The 26,600-nt window shown below is 38.3% G+C and overlaps 1 protein-coding gene across 1 annotated transcript in view; it reads right to left on the bottom strand.

Annotated features, from left to right (window-relative positions):
• The window catches only part of PHLPP1 (PH domain and leucine rich repeat protein phosphatase 1), a 280,844-nt gene that overhangs the window by 59,440 nt on the left and 194,804 nt on the right, over nucleotides 1-26,600 (bottom strand). Inside the window, 5 exon segments of the mRNA XM_058277856.1 lie at nucleotides 8,806-8,901; nucleotides 11,520-11,580; nucleotides 13,529-13,731; nucleotides 19,128-19,358; nucleotides 20,040-20,186. Coding sequence (XP_058133839.1) covers nucleotides 8,806-8,901; nucleotides 11,520-11,580; nucleotides 13,529-13,731; nucleotides 19,128-19,358; nucleotides 20,040-20,186 — 738 coding nt within the window.

Genomic DNA, 26,600 nt, shown 5'->3' with positions numbered 1-26,600 from the left:
GTGTATATATAGAATATTTCTGTCATTACAGAAAGCTCTGCAGATAGTACTAAGACATGCTACTCTTTTGGTTATTAACTACATGACTATCAGGAGTGGTTCTTGAGAAACAGAATGTTAAAAATGGGATGTCTGAATTGATTCTGGGATTTTTGCAATGGGCTCTCTACTCTGGTTAGATTCAAGGGCACTAATGACTCCCTTTGCAACAATCAAGAGGCCACTGACAGTCTATGGCATGAGATGGCAATAGAGATATGCAAAATATCACCATTGGATATAACTGCTTCCATGCTCATAAGAGGCAAGGATCTGGGTGAAAGCGTTTTTAATACCTTAACATAGTTTTGTGGCATTAAAAGGTATAATAATTGGCTAGCTATTCTTAAATATACTGGATATAGTTACAAAAGAAGGGGATGAGCTAAAGGCCTCAAATTTGCAACTTAAGCACTGGAAGAATGATGTGAAAGTTTCTATGTATGCTCTGAAAGAAAATCTTGTTTTGTGCAGCTGCAAATTTCTGAGATCCTTGAAAACCAGACTCATCTCATTGTACAAGCAGCAGAGTTACAACAGAAACTAAAATCTCAACCTTGCAGGGTGTGTGCTATTAAAATGAGGACATTTACTGGAAAGGAGTAGAATCCTGAGGACTGCGATGGAGATATATGGGTTGATAATGATATCTATGGGGACAATGAAACCCTAAAATTCTGCTGAGATCTTGCCAGATAAACCTGTAATGGTCTGCCCTATGGAGACCACCCAGTGTCAAGCTTGCATCACCCAACCTCCAGCCTGTCCCAGGGCACCCAGACCTCATCCCTGCCCTGAGATGGATACCATACCACCCAACCTTAAGCCTGCATGGCCCAAACTCCAGCCTGCCCCGAGGAGTCATGATCTCCTCCCTGCTATGAGGCAGGTATGACCCAACTTCAAATCTACACTGCCCAATTGCCAGCCTGCTCCAAGGGTCTCTACTTTATCTCTGCCCAGAAAACACCACCACCCAACCTCCTCCCTGCCACCCTGGGAAGCCTGCCATCCAACCTACCCCCCACACCTGAAAAGATTAATCCTGTCTAACCAGATGAAACAAAGGAATTAATGCCCTGAAGTACTTAAGTTCCAAAACACTTCTAATTCTTCTCCTTACCTATCCCCACCACCTCTCTTCCCTTCCAGACTTATAACTAGACTAAAATCATGAGCTGCCAAAGGTGAAATACTAAGTATGACCCATGAGGAAGTATGCTGTACAAAAAGAACTGCATGAGCTTTCCAATTTATATAGACAGAAATCAGGGGGATATGTGTAGGAATGGATATTAAGGGCATGGGATAATAGTGGAAGGAATATAAAGTTGGATTAGAATGAATTTATTGATATGCGCCCACGAAGCAGTGATTCTGGACACACTGTTTGTAGTACCAGGAGTTAGAAAGGGCTCTCTTTGTTCAGGTGGCTGGGTGAAACATGGACAAAAAGATGGCCCAGAATGTCTGAAATCAAGATGCCTGATTTGCTTTGGTATACTGTAGATGAGGGGATACAAAAGCTTAGAGAGACTGGAATGCTAGAATGGATATACCATTTAAGACCTGCCCATCCACCCCAGGAATATCCAGAGGACTTATCTTTTCCTAGGGCTGTGAGGATTAAATTTGTGAGACTAACTCCATCTTCCCCGAAGAGCTCTGTGGTTGCTGTTCTCTAGGTCAGATATTACTGTGGGAACTGCTGTCATGGAACTAGAATCCTTAAATGCTATGGAGATGATCAGATCCCAGGCTTGCAGAAGCAAGCAGCAGCACTTAACTGCCAAAGACAAGATGGGCATGGCTACCAAAATGAAAGGCAGACTTAAGGTAGCAATCAAGAGTCTGAGTTGCATAGACCTAAGGCGCTGGCTAATAGATCATAGAGTACCTAGAAGTAAAATAGCTGGGCAGTCTTCTAAATTCCTAATTAATCTGTATAAGCAGAAAAGTTCTAAGTTCGACTGAAACAGAGCCATGGCCCCTTAATCCATTCCCAGATGTGAGACAATTTAAAGACCAAGAGCCCCTTGAATGAGAGGAAGGATCCTGTTACACTGCCAAAAAATGTATACTGTTAATTTTCCTCCCAGCTTTCCCCAGAGACCTACTGCCTTTTACCAGGTAACTGTACATTGAGGAAAAGGAAATGATCAAATATTTCAGGGACTATTAGACACTGGCTCAGAAGTGACATTAATTTCAGGAGACCCAAAATGTCACTGGGGTCTACCAGTCAGAGTGGGGCCTTACGGAGGTCAGGTGATTAGTGGAGTTTTTGCCCAGTCCACTTCACAAATGAATCTACTGCATCCCCAGACCCATTCCATAGTTATTTCTACAGTTCCAGAATGTATAATTGGAGTAGACAAACTCAGCAACTAACAGAATCCCTATACTGGATTGCCGAGTTGTGTAGTAAGGGCTATTATGGTAGGAAAGGCCAAGTGGAAGCCACTAGAACTTTCCTAACCTAGCAAAATAGTAAATCAAAAGCAATACTGGATTCTAAGAGGGACTGAAAAGATCAGTGCCACCATCGAGGATTTGAAGGATACAGGGGTGGTGATTTTTACCATATCCCCATTCAACCCTCCTATGAGCCTGTACAGAAAACAGATGGCTCCTGGAAGATGACAAGAGATTATTGAAAACTTAATTGGAGTCATGACTCCACTTGCAGCTGCTATTCTGAAGTAGTATTATTGAGGGAGTGCTGCTGTGCACACCCAACTTTATGTTTGGTGGGTATGGCAGTTTGATATTATTAATGAATTCCAAAAAGAAATAATGATTATGTTTGTAAACTGGTTTGGTTCCTCTAGGCATGATAACTCTTTGATGATATTAGATTCAGCTGAGACATCTGATTAAATTAAGATTAGGGCTTTGATTCAACCATGTCATTAGAGTGCGAGTCAGCGTTGAATCCCTGCCCTCAGTGGGCTGATAAAACAGCCTCTTGATGGAAGCAGATACACAGAAATAGACAGCAGAGGAGAGAGCTTGGTTTTGATGCTGGAGCCCAGACAGAGTTGAGCCATTTGCCTGAGAGTTCACAGCTGACCTTGTGAAGAGACCAGAGCAGCTGAGTCCAGAAAGAAATGAACCCCGGGAAGAGAGACAAGCCTTATGCCAGTCTACAGCGGAGATTGGAAGAAGGTGCGCCCACAAAGCCTGATGAGGAAAAGGAAGGCTGAACCCTTGCAGATGTTGCTGGCCATCTTTTGTCAACATGTGGCAACAGACTTTTGTTGAGAAAGTACCTCTTATGGTTCCTTGAATTAGAGTCTTTAGGGCCTTGTGACTATAAGTTTCACCCTCAAATAAATACTCTTTATAAAAACAAATAGGGAAACGGACTTTGGCCCAGTGGTTAGGGCGTCCGTCTACCATATGGGAGGTCCGCGGTTCAAACCCCGGGCCTCCTTGACCCGTGTGGAGCTGGCCATGCGCGGTGCTGATGCGCGCAAGGAGTGCCGTGCCACGCAAGGGTGTCCCCCGCGTGGGGGAGCCCCCACGCGCAAGGAGTGCGCCCGTGAGGAAAGCCGCCCAGCGTGAAAAGAAAGTGCAGCCTGCCCAGGAATGGCGCCACCCACACTTCCTGTGCCGCTGACGACAACAGAAGCGGACAAAGAAACAAAAGCAGACAAAGAAACAAGATGCAGCAAATAGACACCAAGAACAGACAACCAGGGGAGGGGGGGAAATTAAATAAATAAATAAATCTTTAAAAAAAAAACAAAAAACAAAAACAAATAGATTTCTGGTACTTTGCATCAGGACCCTTTTGGCTAATACAGTGGGTCAGAAAATATACCTGGTACCTGGTATGCAGCTGTTGATCTGGCAAATGCTTTTTTCTCAATTGCATTAGTAAAGACCAGAACGTGCTTTCAGCTGACTAGGTCAGCAAGATACCTGCATTGTCCTGCCTCAGGAGTTTATCTTCAGCCCTATGTCATAATATTGTCTGCAGGGAACTCGACTGCCTTCCATAAGACATCACACTGGTCCATTATACTGATGATATCATGCTGATTGAACCTAGTGAGCAAGAAGTAATAATCACTCTAGACTTATTGGTAAGTCATTTGTGTGAGAGAGGATGGGAGAGAAATCCAACAAAAATACAGGGCCTTCCACCTTGATGAAACTTACAGGTGTCCAGTGGTATGGGACATGTCAAGATATCCCTTCTAGAGTAAAGATAAGCTGTTACATCTGGCCCCACCTACAACCAAATAAGAAGCACAATGCTGAGTTGGTCTCTTCAGATTTTGGAGACAACATATTCCTCACTTGGGTGTGCTACTTCAGTCCATTTACCAAGTGACCAGAAAAGCTGTTCGTTTTGAGTGGGAACTGGAACAAGAGGAAGCTCTGTGACAAGTCCAGGCTGCTGTGTTAGCTGCAGTGCTACTTGGGCCATATGACCAATGGTGCTGGAAATGTCAGTGGCAAATAGAGATGATGTCTAGAGCCTTTGGCAGGCCCCTATGGAAGAATCACAGCATAGAACCTTAGGGTTTTGAAGCAAAGCTCAGCCATCCTCTGCAGATAACCACTCTCCTTTAGCAAAATAGCTTTGGCCTGCTACTGGGCCTTTGAAGAAACTGAGCACATAAAAATGGGCCACCAAGTTACCATGAGGCCTGAATTGCATATCATTGTCTGACCCACCAAACCATAAAGTTTGGCAATGCACAGCAGCACTCCACCATAAAGTGGAAGTGATATATATGATAGGCATGAGCATGATTTGAAAGCACAAGTAAATTACATGAGGAAGTGGCCCAATGCCCAGGATCACCACTCCTGCTACATTACCTTGTCTTTCCCAGCCCAAGCTATGACCTCTTGGGGAGTTCCTTACAATCAATTGACTGAGGAAGAGCAAACTCAGGCATGGTTTACAGATGGTTCTGTACAATATGCAGGTACCACCTGAAAGTGGACAGCTGCAGCACTAGAGCTCCTTTCTGGGATGTCCTGAAAGCAGTGGGCAGAACTTCAAGCAGGATAACTGGCTGTTGATTTTGCTTGGAAGAAGAAATGGCTGGAGGTGCATTTGAACACTAATTCATGGGCTGTTGCCAATGCTTTGGCTCAATGGTCAGGGACTTGGAACAAACATGATTGGAAAATTGATGTCAAAGAGGTCTAGGGAAGAATTATGTAAATAGATCTTTCCGAGTAGGCAAAGATCATGAAATTATTTGAATGCTCACCATAAGGTGACATCCGCAGAGATTTTAATAATCAAGTGGATAAGATGACTCTCTGTGGCTAACACTCAGCCTCTTTCCCGAGCCACTGACATTACCCAACGGGCTGATGAACGAAGTGGCAATGGAGGTAGGAATGGAGGTTATGTATGGGCTCAGCCATATGGACTTCCCTTTATCAAGGCTGACTTGGCTACAGCCACTGCTGAGTGCCCAATCTGCCAGGAGTAGAGATCCACATGAGGCCCCCCCACCCCATATGGCACTATTTCTTGAGGTGATCAGCCTGCCACCTGGTGGCAGCTTGATTATATCGGACCACTTCCATAATGGAAGGGACAGTGATTTGTTGTACCTGGAATAGACACAAACTCCAGATATGGGTTTGCCTTCCCTGCACACAATGCTTCTTCCAGGACCATCAGCCATGGACTTACCAAATGCCTTTTCTACCGCAATAGTATTCTACACAATACTGCTTCTGATCAAGGAACCCACTTCACAGCAAATTATGTGTAGGAAAGAGTGCATGCTCATGGAAAGCACTGGTCTTACCGTATTCCCATCATCCTGAAGCAGTTGAATTTATTGAATGGTTGAATGGTCTTTTGAAGACTCAATTTCAGTGTCATCTAGGTGGCAATACCTTACAGGGGGTTGGGACAATGTTCTCCAGGAAGTTGTGTATGCTCTAAAATAGTGTCCACTCTATGCTGCTCTTTCCCCTGTAGCCAGGATTCACGGGTCCAAGAATCAAGGATAGGAAATAGGACTAGTACCACTCACTATTACCCCTAGTGATCCACTAGGAAAATTTTTGCTTCCTGTTCCTCCAACGTTAAGCTCTGCTGGTCTACAAGTCTTAGTTCCAAAAGGAGGAGTGCTTCAAGCAGGGAACACAACAATGATTCCATTGAACTGGAAGTTAAGACTGCCATCTTAGCCACTTTGGGCTCCTCGTGCTTCTAAATCAACAGGCAAAGAAGGAAATGACTGTACTGGCTAAGGTGACTAATCCTGACTATAGGACTGTACCTACACAATGGAGTTAAAGAAGAGTTTGCCTGGAATACAGAAGACCCTCTAGGTAATCTCTTGGTGCAACTATGCCCTGTGATTAAAGTCAGTGGAAAACTGCAACAACCCAATCCAGGCAGGATTAACGATGGCCCAGAATTTTCAGGAATCTAAGTTTGGGTCACCCCACCAAGCAAAGAACCATGTCCAGCTAGGGTTCTTGCTGAGGGTAAAGGGAACATGGAATGGGTGGTGGAAGATGGTAGTGATAAATACAAACTTCAACCATGCGACCAGTTATAGAAACGAGGACTGTAATTGTGATGGATAGCTCTTCCTTGTTTTGAGTATGTTTGTATATGTACATAAGTATCTTTGTTTTCTTCCCTGACCTTTCCCCTTATCATAAGGCATAAGTTGTATTAATTTCATGTTGTAGTATTTAAGGATGCCAAGTTTGAGTGAATATTACCCAAGGATTTGCACCCTATTTTGGAGGGATTCAGTTCATTTCTGGTTGAATGCAGGACAATTGAATATTGTTAGGAAGAAATATATATACCTGTTATTGTTTTTATTTAGAGGCTAGGTATGGTTTAAGGTGATGCATATGGCTGCCATGCTGACAAAGGAGTGGACTGAGACAGATAGGCTAATGTGTTACTTGACCAAGTTATGGTGCCCAGTTGTATGGTCAAGCAAGTGCTGGGCTAACTGTAATACAAGGGCATTTCATGGACTTTAATTGTCAGTGAGCTCACTGCATAGATGGTTGGTTACATCTACAATCAACTAAGGAGACTGCTGTCAGAAATGAGTGACATCTCATCCATTCAGTTGAAGGCCTTAAAAGTAGACATGATTTTCAGCATTCAGAGAGAGAATTCCCATCTCTACCTTCAGACAACCAGCATCTCCTGGAAACTCATCAAAGACTTTCATTGGAGCCCCTGGTTTGCAGCCTGCCCTATGGAATTTGGACTTGTACATCCCCAAGGGCGTGTGAGACAATTTTATAAAATCTCATACTATTTACAGATATCTCCTGTTAGTCTGTTTCTCTAGAGAACCCTGACTAATACACAGTCCAATAGTATTTTGTGCGACAATTAGTCAACTCGAAAGCAAGAGATTTATCTGGCATCTACTGACACTGGAAATCATCAAATATATGTTTTCCAAATCTTTCCACTAGAGTGAAAATTATGAAGTAAAGATAACAATACATGTTAAGACAGTAAAAAGAAAGAAAAGTTCTTGGCCCTTCTGCTCCAAATTTCACACCAAGAAAAATAGAATCCAGTTTTCTCTTTCGAGGTTTAATGATCTAAAGATCTTAAATGTTCTTTTCCGAAGTTATATTTGAAGGTAAACAATAATTATTTGTAATGGGTAAGATAGGCAGGCACAGGTTAGGCCAACAGATACAAGTAATAGATTTGGAAAGAATTAAGATTCCAGAGATAAATCAATCATTGTCTGCCAAGTCTTCAGACAATTCTTTTGGATTATTTAAAAATCTCTACCAAGCACCATCCCTGGCATGGCTTACAAGTCTGGCTGATGTTCTGTCCCTTCTACTTGAACATATAGTTGTTGCTAGAGTTGGTAGGTGTACGTCCATGAGACTTGAATCTTTGGGCTGTCCATGTACCAGCTGAGCTCTGAGCCTCAAATGAGCTGCAATACTTACTCTCCAGTTGACTGGGCTCACCCAGGAGGTGATGATGGATACCGATCATACCAAGGAACCAAGAGTCTACAACTGCAAGCAAGAGAGTCCCATCCATCAACCACCTCAATTACAGGTGGAGTGGGCATCATCATCCCAGAATCCTAAGGATTGGGTAATGAACTATGGACTAGAATGGACCCAAGGGTACTTTACTATAGACTTACTGTGATTCTAGCAATGGAAGATCTTATATCACTGATGTGGAGGCAGTGGCCACTGGAGGTTCTGAGGTTAGGAAGAGGGGAAAAATCGTCAATATGGGGTATTTTCAGGACTTGGAAATTGTCCTGAATGACACTGCAATGACAGATACAGGCCAATATATACCTTGCCATAACCTACAGAATCGTGTGGGAGAGAGTAAACTACAACGTAAACTATAATCCATGCTTAGTGGCAATGCTCCAAAATGTGTCCGTTAATTATAATGAATGTACTAAACTAATGAAGGATGTTGTTAATAAGGGTAAATGTGGGCAGCGTAGGGAGCGGGGCATAAGGGAATCCGCTATATTTTTTATTTAACATTTATATAATCTAAATATCTTAAAAAAATAAAAAATAATATATTAAAAAAAAAAAAGAAAGCTTGGATGAGAGTCAAAGCCTCACTCTACTTTTCATTGAATGAAGAAAATTTGTATCTTGAAGACACCACATGAGGTAAAAGATACCAAATAAGATTTTAAAACAATTCTTTTAGGGATTCATAAAAATAATTTAAACACTGAATCAGTCGATTTTTTTTTGAGATTTTCTTACTTGATCTGCAATACTTACTGTGCAGGAAGGTCACATATTTGATTATGGCCAATATCCAAAACTTCTAGCTTTCTGCTTTCACATACCCACTCCGGCACGTTTTCTAAGTGGTTCCTAAATGCAAGAATATAAAAGGTTTTCTTGGACAGGAGTTTGGCCTAAAATGTGGTTATAAATACAAAGAATAAATAAAACTTCAAATGAAATATCAAACTATATTTTCACATAAGTTATAAGGGAGAAGAAATAAAGAAAAATATTAGGGAAATACATAGTTACATCAGATGATTTCTGAAGCTGAAAAAGTATGGTTCCCAGAATGATTTTCCTATAGTCTACAGATCCACACAAACTTAGGGAGAGGATGTCTTATATTGGGTTGGGGTATCACACACACACGCACACACAGATTTCCAATTAAGACAAATAGTCAAATGGCATAAAATAGTTTTCTTTTCAAATTTACTTTTTTACCCTTAACATTAAAATACTCCCATCTCTAACTGGCATCATGAAAGCACAATCACAGATAAACTGGAAGAGTGAGAAATGCTTTTCAAATGGTAGCAGTGAAAAGATGCATTCACAATTAAGACTCAGAGTTAATCATCTGAAAATATTTACTTGGGCATTAGATGGTAATTATAATGATCAGAAACAAGTGAACTAACTTATTTAAATTACTTGATAATTACTTAGACAAATTTACTATCTTTAATGTCTCTGTAGTCACAAATGGTCTGCCTTTTACCTTCTTCCTAAAAAATATGTGACTAGGCACAATGAATCTAAAATTGTGTGTATATTATGATAACAATTCTTTAAAACAGATCAACAATTTTGTAAAACTATGATGCTTGGGAAACAAAGACAGAAAAAGTGAAAATACATGTGATGTTTGGGTGGTAGAATTAAATGTGATTTAAAAATCATGTTCTTCAATTATGTTATGATATCAATTTTCCAATTAAATTATAGAAATAGAAGGAATTATTTTCAGTTTAGTGTTTATAATAGGAACACACAGATCTGGCTATGAAGTCCTAAAGACAGGCATGCTTAATTATTTTATTTTATATCATATCAGTAAGACAAGATAATGAAATTAACCCTCAATGTAAGCAATCCCAATATGTACAAATTAAAACTCCTATAACTGATAAAATAACCTTAAACTCTGAACTTCAGGAACTCGAAGAAATCTAGTAAACACCATGATAGATGACATCTAAGTTCCTATAGATAAAATAAACACTCATTTTAAAGGAAAAGAGTGAAATACTCAGAATAATGTGAGGGGATTGGGAATTTTAAAAGAAAATACTATAGTTTGGAAAGTGGATGGGGTAGAGCTTGTTATGGAGAAGATTCTGGACATGAGAATGTTACAAAAGAAAGACTAATAGCAGTTAAGTGGCAGATTTCAGAGACAAGCAGGTGTTAAGAGTTTCCAATTTGATCTCACTAAGGGGTTTCATGGGAATCATTTGCCAATTACATCCTATAAGTCAAAATGCAAATAGACTCACTCAATGGCTAACTCTCTAAAATAAATCTGTTCAAGATATAAATATATACCACTCTTGTTCTGTTTTTATTTAAAAGCTGAATATAGTAAATACAAGGCTAAAAAAAATGGAACTTCAGTAATTTCTGGCTTCAAGTTTGTTAAACAAAACTGTCCTACATATATTTAGTAGAAAATGTATGATGTGCTTCTAATAAGGATTTTTTAATTTTATAATTATATATTTATAATAAGACCATCCATAACTGTTATAATTCTTACAAAAGCTAAATACTGGATACATTCTTATACTATTATGATTGAGTATATGGAGTACTAAAATAACTAGGTTTGTGTAATTCATGACTAAAGGCAAATTCTGTGCACAACAAAGTATACAGCAATTGTGATTACAAAGTAATATGACAGTTCTCTAACAAACATCAGAATTTACACACTGAAGTGCGTTAACAGTTGTTACTTTGAGAGGTCTACCTACTCTGTGCCACAGTTATTTCCAAAGGAAATTTCCAAGTAGGTTTCCATTACAGACTCTTAAAATTATTAATTTGTGTAAATACATGCTGTAGACAAAGTCACACTTACCTTTTTGTACCTTCAATAAAAAGTCTACTATAACATTTGTGAGAAATGGATTAGATATGGCACACTGGAGAAATGAATTTGTATATGAAGGTGAGATGGTCAGTCTCTTTACAAATGTGCTAAGAAAATTGAGGAGGACACACAAACTGCTATTTTGGTAGGCCTAATTAGCTATTTTCTAAGGGTTCCTACAGGTATGAAATAACCAGAAAGGGGAAAAAAATCAAAGAAATATAGCACAATTTTTAAAAATAAAATGAAGTTTTCATCATTTTAAGTGAAAACACTGAGACATGGCTAATAAAAGTAAAGAGCTACTGGACCTTCTAGCCATATAACCCTCAACTTACTAGTCTTTTAAGACCAAACCTGATGTTCTAAATTGGTGTCCACACTGACTTTACCTTGTGTATTGTGGTTTGAATCATAGCACAATTGAAAAACAAATGCAGCTTTTTAAATGACAGATATTATACACATTTTTAAAGGACAAGTAAAAAACATTAGATTTGATATGTATTCCTTCAAAATATACAAAATGTGCTTATGTGTAAGCTCAGACAATTATTTAAATAAATTTTAAGTAGACTCTAGAGAGCTGTAAGATTTGACTTCTTACCTTGAAATATCCATATAGGAAAGATATTTCGGAACTGGGTAAACATCAAGTTGAACTAGTTCTAGTAGGAGGAAAAAAAACACAAAAACATTACTAAGTGACAAAGACACTGTTTGCATGTAGAATAGTATTGACGTGCTTTGTTTTTCATGGTTGGTTAGTTCAGGAAGTACAATACATCCATTTGTTCAAATACGAAGTGACAGGAAAGAAAAGAGAACTTCTAATTTAATCACAAGATCTTATTCAGAGACTAAAATAAATCATTCATTCTACTTTTCAACCTCCTTCCTATCCACGCTGTGTGGCCCTCGTGATGAAAGCTAAATTATATCTGAAAGACTAACTGAATGAATACCATCTTTTTAATATTCAGGGTTCACTCTGTTAAGCCAAATGCATCCTGATTCTGCCTTATAATTCTACAGAAATAACACTGACTTCCTCTACTCAAACCTGATAACAAACATTTCTTTATGAAATATACACCACTGTCCTCCTAGGCTTTGTTCCTAGGACACGGTAGTTTCTTGATGTCCTTCTACTTCTCTAAACCCAAATAATTCCCAGGTTCAGCCACTCTTTTTCCTCCTAGTTGCATCTGGTTGCCTAACCTGGTCCCAGCTATTTATGAGTGTTCACATCTGGCACAGCATTCTTCTCTCTTTCAATTATCCTACACTACTTCCAGAGTTTCAGTCTCAAAAATCAGTAACTGTAGTTCTGACTTGTTCTGCTGATGCCTCTTAAAATGCTTTTCCTGACTATTTTTCCCATTCCATTTCCACATACCACCAGACTACAGGTTCCCAACAGTTCACACTTGAGACCACTACAGCAACTTGGATTAATGGGAAGTTAATTCCCAAATACATTCTACCCGCTGCTTTTGTGTTAACAGTCTTTTAAGTATCACTTAATTACCCATCTCCTCTGCTTAGGAATCTCCATTGGTTCTTTATAGTTTATTGCAACATCTTAAATGCTTCACCATCTGACTTCAATCTATATATTCCATAATTAATTCTCGCCACTTTCCAGCAGGAACCCTTTAGAATTGCCTGTCTTGTCCCAGGTGCTGAATAAGCCACCTTCAGATTCTTTCCTCTTTTCTCTTTGTCAAAACACCCACTTCTTACCTCCTGGTTATCCAAATCCCACCAACCCGAGTGCTTAGCTAAACTGATTATACTAGGACTTGCTGTTACTTGAGATTTGGATTGTTTCTCTAATGAGATGATAATAGCACATAGAAAAAAGTCCCTTAGCCTTTCCAACTCATGTACTACACTGTACACACACAGCAAGTGCTAGATAAACATCTGTCTAACTTGTAGTAGTAAATATTTGTTTTCATTCAGTTGTCTAATTGTAGGGGACTGAAATTCTCACCTGAGCAAATAAAATATATGCCCATATGACCTTATATTTTTTTAGAAATCATAGTCAATGAGTAAGACTCTTGCTTTATGACATCCTTGTGGGGATATAATTCGGATTTATTTCTTAAGTTTCTTTTGTTAGAGGAGCAGGAAACGTGAGACACTGTATGGAGTCAATATGGGCTATCCTTTCACTCTACAGTATTAAGTCAGGGTTCCAGATTTACTAACTTGACAAGATAGCCCAAAAAATACTTCATTTTTCCCCTCCCTTTAGACCAAAGAGCAAATTAAGAGGGGGAATAACTTATCTAAAAACAACTTAGGAAAAACAGAAGAACCATAATGTCCTTTTTGATTCCTTTAAGTACCAAACCAGCATTCTTTTTTTTTTCCAGAGAAGGGACTGGGGATCGAACCTGGGACCATGTACATGGGAAACAGGCACTCATCCACTGAGCGATACCTGCTCCCCTAGCATTCTTTTCATATGACTTTCACCTTGGCAATATTTGACACTTGTTTTACTAAAATGAGGAAAGGAAAATCAAAGAGAGGTAGAGATGATGGCCCTTGGTAAATTCTTGAAACCACAAGAGAAACTTTCCTGTGGTCTCCATGACATACCATTAGAAGAGGCATATAGTGCTTTTAGGAAATAGCCACAGATGTTTAATGAGACCAGTTGATTCCTTTCACAGTGTAAAACTTCAATGTTGTTGAAAATCATGGCATCTAGATCACCAAGTTTATTATCGCGTAGATCAAGCTGAGTGATATGCTGGAGAAAGTCCACTTCATCTGCTATTAGCTTCCTAATTATGTTCAACCTTGAGAAGGAAAAGGACAAAAATGGAGACAATAATTAATTGCAATACTATAAACAAACATCCACACTTTACTATGGTGGGGTAATGACAGAGGACTCAAGTCTCACTTGAATTACAGTTTTCCAAAATTTCTTTAACCTCAGCATCTGGCCTAGCTAACTGACCAGATACCTTGGATAATTTTAGCTTTGACTCCACAGATCTTAACCTTGACAATATATTCTGAAACAAAACTTAGACCACCAAGGCTGCAAGAGGAGCAAGCATACTGAATTTACCTTAGTTCATTTCAAGAGGAAAACAATTTACTTTAAGCACTGATTCCAAAGAACCTGGTTGTGAAACTATTGATACCATATTGGAAAGAACAGGAGAAACAAAAACCAGAACAACCCATTAATTGAATTTGTAAGGAAGGAAATATGAAGAGTGAGCAGGTAGAGGAGCAGTTAATATAAAAGGACAGGATTAAAACCTGAACTTGGATTAAAAAAATAATGAAATGGATATGCACCAGAGATAGGAATGTAAGTATGTGAATTCTTAGCTGGCTCAGGACCAAGGATAGGCTACCATAACTCCATAACTATCCCCATCTTTAAACCACTGGTTGAAGGGAAAAAGTACAGATAATACTGAAATATGACATCTAGAATTCACTAAGAAGTCATAGAACAAAGGTCACAATTGGAATCAACAACTCTAGGATGGAATAAGGCATAGGGAGGAACCCACAGAATCACCAACCATGATAACTGGTCAGCTAATTGACCAAAGTTGAGGCAGATGAGCTGCCAGAAGATAAGGAAAAGCTAAAGGATACTGGAACATACAAAGATATGTTCAGATAAAAGGGGAGAAGAATAGACTGCCTCAATGCCTGGTCTGCTAGGCTATGCCTAACACCTTTAGAAACAAAGAAACAAAAACTTTCTACTACTTTGTACAAAGAAAAACTGCTACAATTGTGCACTTGATTAGAAGAGCATAAATTTTAAGGCTAGAACTGAGAAAAATGGCAAAGGCTCTGTAGTGAATTTCTGCCCTTTAAAAAATAAAATAAAATAAAATAAAATAAAATAATAGTAACAGTATTATTAATAGCAATATCATAAAGCCATTGAAACACAAGGATGAATGACAGCAAAGAGATATAATCTGTCAAACATGCAAGCACAGTATACGGCCTCTTCAAATGTGTCCAAGAGGATTTTTTTTTGGCTCTTTTCTTTTTTATTCTATGTTATAAGATTCAAAAACTGGCCCTGACTCAGCAATTTGTCTATTTCCAAACACTCACTAGATTACTAGAATTTGCACATGGAATTAGGAAGAAAAAACAAATCTCATGTTGGATGCAACTGAATGTAAGAAATGAAAATACATCTTGTGTCCTCCCCATCTACACTTTTAATAACCTTCGTAATGTGGCATTATTCATAGCCTCCTCCAATTTCATTGTATTAACACTACAATAATAAAAGGGTTGGTTTAAGGGGAAGACAAAAGAAAATCTATAATGAAAAGAAAATTAACAATCCAACTATTGGCAGTTTAAATTGCTAAACCTCACCATGATTCAAATATAAAAATTTTTTAGACTCATACCATGAGATACCTATTTAGGATAAACATTTTAAGAGGTAAAATATGGTTAAAATTCCCTTCCAATAATCCCCTCAGACAATACGGACATTTATTTAATAAATATTTACTAAGCATTTACTACATGTAAACAGGCAGTATAAAAGAACATTATGTTCTAGCCCATTTGCTGCTAAACACTTTGCATATAGGTCCTTGAGCAAGTCACCTAACATCTGTTTAAGTCTGAGTCTAACCTGTAAAATGGGGATAACAGCTTGTCCTAGAAAACAGCTGAAAAGATCAAATGAATAATATATGAGCCAGTACTTTGTAAACCATCAAGGGCTATGGTGATGATGATGGATGATGCTCTAACCACCTATAGCTTTATGTAACAGAGACGAATAAAACATGACATTAGCCAACTGATTTTGTAATTTAGTGAGGGTATAAGACATGCTTTAAAGATTAAAGTATAAGGATTGCAAGTATGTGATAGGTGCCACAAATGATGTATAAATCACAAAGAATGGTCAAAAAAAGATGGTATGGAAGAGGAAATATCTCATCTGAATACCAAAGTATGACTGCTGAAGCTTTTTTATGAATCCCAAAAGGAAAAAGATTTATGTTTTTGAACTAATTGATTCTTGTGGGTGTGAGACCCTTTTAATTGTGCTACATCAGTGAAGTGTGACTCAGGTTGAGTATCCGCCCTCTTGCTGGGTCTGACATAAACGGAGACACAGAGAGAGACAGAGAAAAGGATGCTGCCATATTTGATCCTGTGAGAGAGAACTCGAGGTTTGCCTACAGCTTGCAGAAAGGTATAGAAGCCCCAAGAGACTGAGGAAAGCGGCCGGTAAAGAAACAAGCCCTATGTTTGGTTGCCCACAGCTAAGCTCAGAGAGAGAAGCCCTGGGAGGCTGAAGGAGCTAAGGCCCAGGGAGAGATGACTGACTGGCCACAGCTGCATTCAAGCAGAGACTAGAGAAAGGAAGCCAGCAGACTTGTCTTGCATGCTTGCTACATGGCAGGACACTAGGCTCAACAGTATCCGTGAGAAAGCACCTGTGATGGTACCTTAATTCGGACATTTCACGGCCTTTGAACTGTAAGCTTTTACCCTAAAAATTTCCCATTACAAAAGCCAACCCACTTCTGGTACTTTGCACTGGCAGTCCTGTGGCAAACTAAGACAAAAAAGCTAGGTAGAATTTAAATGGGAAAAGAAAATCACTACATGTAGAAGCTGCAAAGTGACCTGAAGATTGAAGAGAAAAGCACAAAACATGTTTCATGCATGAGTTCTTCAGGAGTGGAGGGTATGTGGAAGTAATGAGAATATAACTAGAAAGGTGGGTTTATTTAGAAAATATTTATCACATAATGTACCCACTAAATGCTAACACTTGGGGATCAAAGTTAATTAAATTAAGAGGAGTGTTTCTCAAATGATCTATGGTAAAAGATCTACTTTTTAAGTTTCTAATCCATTATAAGCTGCTAAGCAGTCCTAAGGCATATCACCGGTATGTGGCTCACACCATATACTACTCACCATGTGAGTTATACAGTACCTAGTCTAGTCTACTCCCTGTTTAATGAGATGAGTCCATTTCTAAAGGACTGGGACAGTGTGGTGATGTCAAATTGCTATACATTTCTAAAAGATTCATCTCCATTTCTGCATATGTCTCATTGTGGAATAGTAGCAACTATTGGCTTGTCAGCACAGTTGGTGGACCATACTTTTGAGCAGTTCTGAGAAAGAGTCTCACAGGCTAGTGACTCACAGGCTAGTGACCTGAAACCTGATATGAGAACTCAGAATGCCTTAAACTGGAAAACTGATGACTCCGAACATGATATGCTTGCTTGAAGGGGTTGCACAATGGAAGCAGATCATTCAGCTAGGACACAACAGTGGCAGAAGGAAAAAGAAGTGATGAAAGTGAGAAACTAAGAAGAACGACCAGAATCTGGTATAGACTAGGAATTAAATTAGGATTGGAAGAGATCTAAGGACAAAACACCACCAAAAGCTCTGTGTCTTGAGCAGCCAATGATGTGATACTGCTATCAGCAAAAACAGGAAGCCAGGGGAATGAGTTGGTTGAGTAAAGAAGGTGAACTCTGTTTTACATTTATTTGGTTAACTATGTCAATAGGGGAAGCCAGGGTGGAAGTATCCATTTGGTAGCTGTAGTGGAATTAGCAAGAAGAGCAGTGAGAGAGACCAACTGGGGGAATAATTAACATAGAAGTGAAAGGTAAAAGATGAAGCCTTGATAGTACATATAATCACCAAGGCGGAAAATGCAGAGAGAGAAAAGAAGGGATCAAGGGGAGGTACATGGGTAACATCTACACTTTGGACAGAGAGGAAGATAAGCAGAAATATTAATGATGTCATGGGAAAAAACTATCACAATCAGAGAACACCAATTATAAGGAAGAAAATAAGATGAAAAGAAAATTGGTCACTTTTAATCTCATATAACTTTTCTTTCTGAAGAAAAGCTCAAGTAATCAATAAAATTCATCCTTTGCTTAAAGAAAATAAGTGAAACTCCCCTTGGATTATTCCACTAGGTTCAATTAAATAATTATAGGTATACCTATAAGCAAATCTGACTGGATTTTCCCTCCATGGCTCAGTGGCAGTTACCCACTCACAGGCATGCAGCATTTACAGAGTATACCATATCTACTGTAGTACTTAAATATCTTGTAACTGATGTCATCTAAAAAGACACAAGGTTAGAACTAGGAATATGAAGATTTACAAAGCTCTTAATAAGAATGGTTACTTGCTAGACTGCTAGACTGTATTCACAGAAGATCAAGAAAAAAGATGTCTTCTTCTATGTCCCAGATAACTTAGAAATCACATCAGGCTTGGACCTGATGTCAGCATGACCCATCATTCTTGGCTCTACCAAAATTATGCTGCTGGGTCCCTGAATAAAAAAGGATCTAAATTTTGAAGATGAGGGATTTTCTGAATCCAAATAATTCAGAGGTCAATAATGTTAACAACTCAGAAGAAAAGTTAATAGTCTTTAGTTCCCTTTCTTGTTACATCACAAAATGTAATCAAAGTCAGATATATGATAACCATTTTTATATTTTTATAGCCAAATTAAGAATTACAGGTCTTCAAATTGCCAACATTTCTTTAAATGGAACAGGCCTGATTCCTTTAGTCTAAGGTGAAGTAAAGATTAGTAATTTTTTGTAGGACTTGAATATAAGACCAAATCATATGAATGGAGAAGAAGGGGTGGGGGAGATGATGCTATTTCATACTGATGAAACCGGACAAGCCTGAGTGAAGGTCTGGAGCTATCAAGAGAGAGGCAAGCAAGTAAGGAAGCAAGGGAGTCACAGGAAGGAAGGATAAGTAAAGGACATGCTCAATGATGTCAACTGTCGCAGATATGCCACAGAAAAGAAGGAATGAAGAGAAAAATATCCATTTTCCTATCGTTGCTATGGTTTTCCTTCACTATAAATAGCTCTCTCTGACTCCATGGCCCTATTTATTCAAGCAAAGTAAAACTGGGCTCAAACTTGCAAAACAGAGCAAGGCCTTCAAGAAATATGGTGGTTCATTAACAAGAAAAATTTTAACATGTTTCAGATATGAGCAAACCCTAATCTTTCCTCTGAGCTGAGAGAAAAATGGGCCCTAGTTCAACCAACTGGCCTACTTGCCTTGGCAACAGAATGTCACCAAAAGGGTTACAACCTACCCCAAATATAAACCAATCACTCTAACGGATTATATTTCCAAAAGCAGTTACCTTAGATCCACGTTTTTAATGTGAGGCATTTTTCTTAAAGCCTGTAGCCTGAGGGTTTCCAAACAGTTTCCAGACATACAAAGTTTGTCCACAGCAGTCAATTTCTCTAAAACTTCTGGAATGTCAGTGAATTCATTGAAAGAAAGACCAAGATAACTAAGCTGGTTCATATTCCCCACCTCAGCTGGAAGGGACTGGAGAGCGTTTCCATCCAACAAAAATGTCTGTAAGCTGTTAAAAGCAAACATAAGAATTATAAGGAAACAAGAGATTTAAAAAGAAATAAAAAACAAAGAAAGAATTATAAGGAGAATATATAAATTTTATATCTTTATTACTAACATGCAAGTTCTATAAGTATATGTCATGTTACTGGAAAAAGAAAATATATTGCTCCTTGAAAAATGTGTAAAAGGCAGCTTCTGAGGCAAAACAGACCAGACAGGCAACGCTCAGAGAGAAGCATCTTAATCTTTTATTAAAAATGAAATTTATGACCAATTTTTCCAACCTGGATAAATGGGAACAATGTGAACTAAGCCCAAATACCCATCTTTCCTTATTTTTTAAAAATTATTTTCTAAATCTTAGACTACAATATCACTCAAAAAATTAGAAGATAACTCCATGCCTCTCTATGTTTAAAGCCACTCATCCACAGGAATCTTCAGTTTTAAAAAGGATATTTTAGGATTTTATGACATTTTAAAGAGTATCAAAGCAAACAAATGACCTCTCTACACAGATTACACAGTACCTCATCTCTAGATCTGGTGCTAATGCCAAGACTAACATGACTAATATAACAAAGTAAACTAATATCATGTGCTGCAACCCTGATGCAAAGGTCCCTTATCAAGCTACCCTGGTATTGACAATGGATACCCCATAGTGGGGGTTTAAAGTACCCACTTGTGCATAACTCCGACTGCTGCTGGAACTACTCTCAGGGCATTGCAGGACACATTCAGCTCTGTCAGCGTTGGAATATTGCATACTGCTAATGGGAAGTCCCCTAAATGATTATTGGAAAGGTTAAGACTCTTCAACTTGGTGAACCTATTACAATAAAACAAAAGGAAAGAGAAGACAAAAGTCATAGATGCATACATCACATAATTTTAGTTTAGCCTCAGAGATAATCTAGTCCAATCCCCAAATTTAAGTGAGGAGGAAATGGAGCCCTCACAGGTTAAACAAGCAGCAGAGTTGGAAAGCACACCTTTCACCTCCAAGGCCAGTGTTTTACCTAAAATATAAACATATATTTAAAACCACACAAACTTGCTATCTCTAAAATAAAGTTGAGTATTCGAAGACGTGAGTTCTGTCCAAGCTTTCAGCTTTACCTCAGGTGGCTTAATTAACATACTTGTAAGTTATAATGGAGAACAACAGGCAGAGCTGGAAATCTAGTTCTTGTGGATTTGTGTGATCCCAGTCAAGTAAGAAACTTTTCTGCCTCACGTCTCTCAAATCCAAAACTGAAAGAATAAAAACTTAATTTGGCAAAACGACATTCTGTAAGATAACCAGGATTTCTTAGTCCTCATTCCTCAATCTCACTACACTGATTGATACTGCTTCCCATTCCCCCGTTTGGAAAGTTCTTCTCATCTCACTTTGAGGAAGCTTTCCTCACCTGGCCTTTTCCTGCTCTCTCTAAACCGCTTATGGTTCCTTCTTTCTTCTTCATTTCCTCTTCCCTACCCAAATTTAACTATTCCTCACAGATCCATCTTCTGTCAGTTTCTTTTCCCTCTTCTTTGTTTTTCTTGGATATCTTACTGCTTTGTGAACAATCCTCAATCCCATCACGTGGCATCCTCTCTCTCCTGAGCTACCCTGCCACACCTCCAATCCAAGTTTAATATTCTTTACCTAAACAAGCATGTCCTCCTATTCTTGTCATTGTGGTTAATGGCTCCTTCATTTTCTCACTAGCCCAAGCAATTAAAGAAGCTACCTTTGTTTTTTTCCTTCTCTGTCACTCCTACATTTGACTGACTGTCTAAGTCTACACTTCTTCTACAAGGGATTAAGAATCAAACCAGTCTTCTCGTGATGCTAATTCTTTTGAAAACTGCCCAAGCATAATCCTATGCAGTATGCACTCTGCTTAGAACAGAAACACACATGTAAATATTAAATACAACTCAACTCAACAGCATTTTTAAAGAAATATTATGTGACAAACTTGTTGAATTCTACAATAAAAAATGTTAAGCATTAAAGTTTATTCTAAATAGAAACCTGAAACTGTATCTATTTTACAGGTTGAAAGTGTTACCTTGATTTTTATAACAGCTGTTTTGCTATTAGATGGCTGAGTATACACAGAATATTTTAAACTAAAACAACAACAACAATAAAATTTAAGAATTACTGCCAAACCTGAATAATCATTTTCAAATTTGTATTCTATTTTATCATATGGTCCATTAGGCCTTCTTAAAACAAATAATGTTCATCCTCAATTCTGATTATTTATGAGCTACAAAAACATAAACTAGAGTTGCAGGGTCTATTATTCTAGTCTAGTGATTCTCAAAGCATGTTTGAGGTACCCTGGAGGAGGTCCCCCAGATCCTTTCAAGAGATTCCCAAGGTCAAAACTATTTTCAAAACAATATGATGATATCATATGCCAAGTCACTCCCAATTTCTCACCAGTGTTCAGTGGAGATTTCCAAATGCTACATGTATTTTTCATATTACAACAGATTGAATACAGAAGCAGATATGAGAATCCAGCTATCTTCTGTTAAACCAGACATTAAAAGATTTGCAAAAATGTAAATCTTCTCACTGTTTTGGAAGTTATTTTCAAAAATAAAAATGTGTTATGTTAACATGCAATCGGGTTTATTTTTTTTTTTATTGAAGTTTATCATTCATACATGAACATACATAAACCTTAAGCATATAGTAAAAGCTGTGAACTTATGAAACCAACATGCATATCATTAAACAGGGCTCCATACATCACCCCATCACCATCACCTTGCATTGTTGTGAAACATTTGTTACAAACCATGAAAGAGCATCAACAAAATATTACTAATGTGATTATTTGTTGTATAGACTTCCTATCAATTAGGAAACTTCTATCTCTAATTTTCTATGTACTTCATAAATCATACATGTGTTGAAATATATAATATTTTTGCATGTACTAGATAAGTGTGATTTTTTTCCTTTTGTCCATTACTATGGTGAATTACGTTGAAAATTTTTCTGCTGCTGGGCCATCCTTGTACCCTTGGGATAACCCCTGTACATCATGAAATATTTTCTTTTAAATACCCTGTTGGATTTGGGTACCTATTATTTAGAATTGGTTTATTAATTTTTAAATGAATTAGTATATATTAAAGTGTTTCTCAGTTTAAATTTCTAATGTGATAAAAATCAGTTGATATAATCCATGTAAATAAAAGTTCCTTAGGGCCCTCAAGTTTTGAAAGTGTAAAGGAGTCCTGAGATAGAACTGACAGATGTCCAGTTAAATTTAAACTGCAGGTAAACAATGAAGAATTTATTTTTTATTTTTTTAAGAGGTACTGGGGATTGAACCCAGGACCTTGTAATTGGGAAGCAGGCACTCAACTATTGAGCTAAACCCACTCCCCAAGAATTTATTTTTTAGTACAAGTATGTCCCAAATATTGCACAGGACATACTTAAACTAAAAATTAAATTTTCATCATTTATCTGACAACCCTGAGACTAAAATGTTTTAAAACTGCTGTCCTAGTCCAAACAAAAATAGTATTCTACTTTGTAGATACTTTTTTTCATTTGGTAGAAGTGGCCATAGTTTTAAAATCTATATTCAATTCAAATGAACTTGGAAAAAAAAAAGTTCCTCAAGGAAGGAAAATATTCACTAGGCATTATCTAATAAAAATGGACAGGGGAAAATTTGTTTCAGTAATTAATAGATATGTAAAATGGAAACACTGGCTTTTGGAAAAGTATAAGTTAATGACAGGGGAAAAAAAAGGTATAATTCATTTGCAAACAATTTTACTAGAACCACAGCACAATTGAGAATGAAGGGAAGCAAAAGTTGAGTTGAAAGAGTAAAATGAAGTTGACAAGCTTAAATAGAAGAGGAAAAATCTCTTAAAAAGTACCTCCTCATTAGTTTAATGTTTATGGATGTATATATATTATTTTAAAATGACTACCAGCTCTAAACTTAAGGAGAAAGAGGTGCAATTATTTTCTGCATGAATTCAGTGACAAAAGCACTGCTGGACTGTGTGGTAAAAAAAAAAAAAAACTTTCAGTCCCAGGAGCCAAGCGCCTTCCTTGTAGACCAGAGTCTGGGCACCTTTCCACTAGTGTGGCACTGTCCCATTCAGCAGCCACCAGCCACATGTGGGTACAAAGCACTTGAAATGTGGCTAGTCCAAATTGTGATGCTCTCTAAGTATAAAGTACATACTGGATTTCAAAGACTTAGGATGAATAATGAATGTATGTTATCTCAATAACTTTTTTTTTTTTTAAGATTTATTTATTTCTCTCCCCTTTCCCCCACCCCCCACCCGGGTTGTCTGTTCACTGTGTCTATTTGCTGTGTCTTCTTTGTCCGCTCCTGTTGTCAGCAGCATGGGACTCTGTTTCTTTTTGTTGCATCATCTTGTTGTCAGCATGGGACTCTGTTTCTTTTTGTTGCGTCATCTTGTTGTGTCAGCTCTCCATGTGTGCGGGACCATTCCTGGGCAGGCTACACTTTCTTTCGTGCTGGGTGGTTCTCCTTATGAGGCTCACTCCTTGCGTGTGGGGCTCCCCTACTCGGGGAACACCCCTGCGTGGCAGGGAACTCCTTGCGCGCATCAGCACCGCCCATGGGCCAGCTCCACACGGGACAAGGAGGCCCGGGGTTTGAATCGTGGACCTCCCATGTGGTAGACAGACCCCCCAACCACTGGGCCAAGTCCGCTGCCTCAATAACTTTTGTAAAACTGATGATAATTTTGATACATTAAGTTAAAATAAAATATATTAAAATTAATTTCACCTGTTCTTTTGCTTTTTCTTAGGTGGTTACCAGAAAATTCTGAATTATATATGTGGCTTGCATTACAGTTCTACTCCATACTGAGTAAGCAAGACCCTGAATTTCACACCCAAGTAACACCAAGCCTGTTTCCAGGGCCAGTGTGGGTTTCTTCACTGGACCATTCTTTGACAGGTGTGTGTGCCTAGGTCCTAGAGGTGGATAGAACTTGAGGATGTAGGCTTTGGTGAATGGGAAAAGAAAAGATGTGGGCCAGTTGGCCAGCTGTCCCTCTGCTGCCATATTCAATGCAGTATCCCAAAGAGTTTGTGGATTCAAAATGTGAATCTAGACCTTCAGCTCATTATAAAAGCATATCTGCGAAGATAGGATTAGAGGAAATAGCAAAAAGTTTGTTAGCTTGATTATAACTTAACTATTTAGATACGTGGTAATGTGGACTTCCATTTATACTCTTGCCCAAGTCCTATACCTTTGAAGGGCTGATTCTGATTCACAAGTACCCCATATTTCTTGTTCCTTCTCACCACATTCCCCATCCTCCTCACATTCCTCCCTGCACACCCAAACTCTTCCAGGAGAATAACAGAGTGTTCAGCAGAGACTTTGTTTAGCTAAGTGTGGGTTGCTTCTGAGAACCCAAGTTTTTGATTAGAACACATTTACCAACAGTAAAACTCATCTGTTTTGTACACTCTAACCTGCCTTCTTAGACTTCCACTTTTTCTTTACAGATGTGGAAAGCAGTCACATTATTTTCCCTTGGAAAAATAAGGGGTTTGCAGATTCAAAAGTCCTTTCAGAGAAACAAAGAAGTAAGGTCCACAAAGAGTTCACTTCCCTCTGGTGCTTAAAATGGGTGAAATGGATACCGGGACTCAATGTTAAAGTGAAAGGAGAAATAAGACATCAGAATGGTGGTGGAAGACCTTTCTTACCTTTACCTTCATTTAAAAAGAATGTCGAGAAGAGCAAAGTGAGAGCACATTATTATGGAAGAAGAAAAGACTAGAAATCTCTAGGTCATTATAAAAAACATATACAAGACTTTTAGTTCTGCCATGTTAAAAAGTGAGCCAGACCCAGTGGATAGGGCGTCCGTCTACCACATGGGAGGTCTGTGGTTCAAACCCCGGGGCCTCCTTGACCCGTGTGGAGCTGGCCCACGCGCAGTGCTGATGCACGCAAGCAGTGCCCTGCCACGCAGGGGTGTCCCCACGTAGGGGAGCCCCACGCGCAAGGAGTGAACCCCATAAGGAAAGCCGCCCAGAGCGAAAGAAATTTCAGCCTGCCCAGGAATGGCGCCGCACACACTGAGAGCTGACACAGCAAGACGACACAACAAAAAGAAACACAGACAAATTCCGGTGCCGCTGACAACAGCAGAAGCTGACAAAAAGAACATGCAGCAAATGGACAGAGAAAACAGACAACCAGGGTGGGGGAGGGAGGGGAGAGAAATAAATAAAATAAATCTTTAAAAAAGTGAGCCAGATAAATTATCAAACCTATGCAGATCCAGATTCTAAACTATAACTGGCTGACCATAAAAAAGCATATAGGCATTTAGTGAAATATTTTAAGTTACTTTAAATATTTAAAATATTTAACTGTTACAGTTCTGCCATTATATTCACGCAGGCTACAGATATTTCCTCATAGCTGTCTACTGTAGGTAAATAGGAGTGAATCGTAGCATCACACAATTTAAGATTAGAAAAAACATTCTAATGATCATAATAACTATAGCAATTAGTTTAGGGATGATTCTAATTGATACTTCAGAAACGAAAGACAAGAAACCCTTGTGTGTGTTTTTTAAACATCCATTATAGTATTTAAAGAAAGTTACTTAAAATGGACACATACTATCTTTATTTCTAGAGTTATCAAAAACTGAGCAAAGAAGTCTTTGAAGTAATTTTCTTTGATTTCCCAAGCTTATTCATAAACCAGGCTGAGAGGAATGATATGACTGTTATGTACAAGTGAATCTACAGCCTTTCAAGATTACTACTTCTCATTTCTCCTACTTTTATTACATCTCATTAAATAATTTAATATAAACATCTACACTTAGTAGTGATTACAGGGCATATTTGTAATAATTCTAAGCTATAGGCCAAAGAATGGCCTCAGAGTAAGTAGTCTGGAAATCACTGTCCTTCACACTCATTTTCCCCTATCAAGGGTAGCATTATGAACAATGGAGGACAATGAATATTTTGGACACCATGTACACTTAAATTCAACCCAATTCAAGCATGATCCAGTACTCCCAAATTACCCAACATTTTACACTTCCCAGAGCAAACAAGCTTTAGCAAAAAAAATAGAAATCATGCCCTTTTTTCCTATAATAGAACACAGAGTAGGCAAAACAAGTTAGCAATTAATCTGGGTCTAATAAAGAATAATCTATACAAAGAAGTGCATGGTAT

This window comes from Dasypus novemcinctus, chromosome 16, assembly GCF_030445035.2.
Source record: "Dasypus novemcinctus isolate mDasNov1 chromosome 16, mDasNov1.1.hap2, whole genome shotgun sequence".
NCBI lineage: Eukaryota > Metazoa > Chordata > Mammalia > Cingulata > Dasypodidae > Dasypus > Dasypus novemcinctus.
Note: the sequence above shows the minus strand (reverse complement) of the source record. Positions and strands in the feature narration are given on the sequence as shown.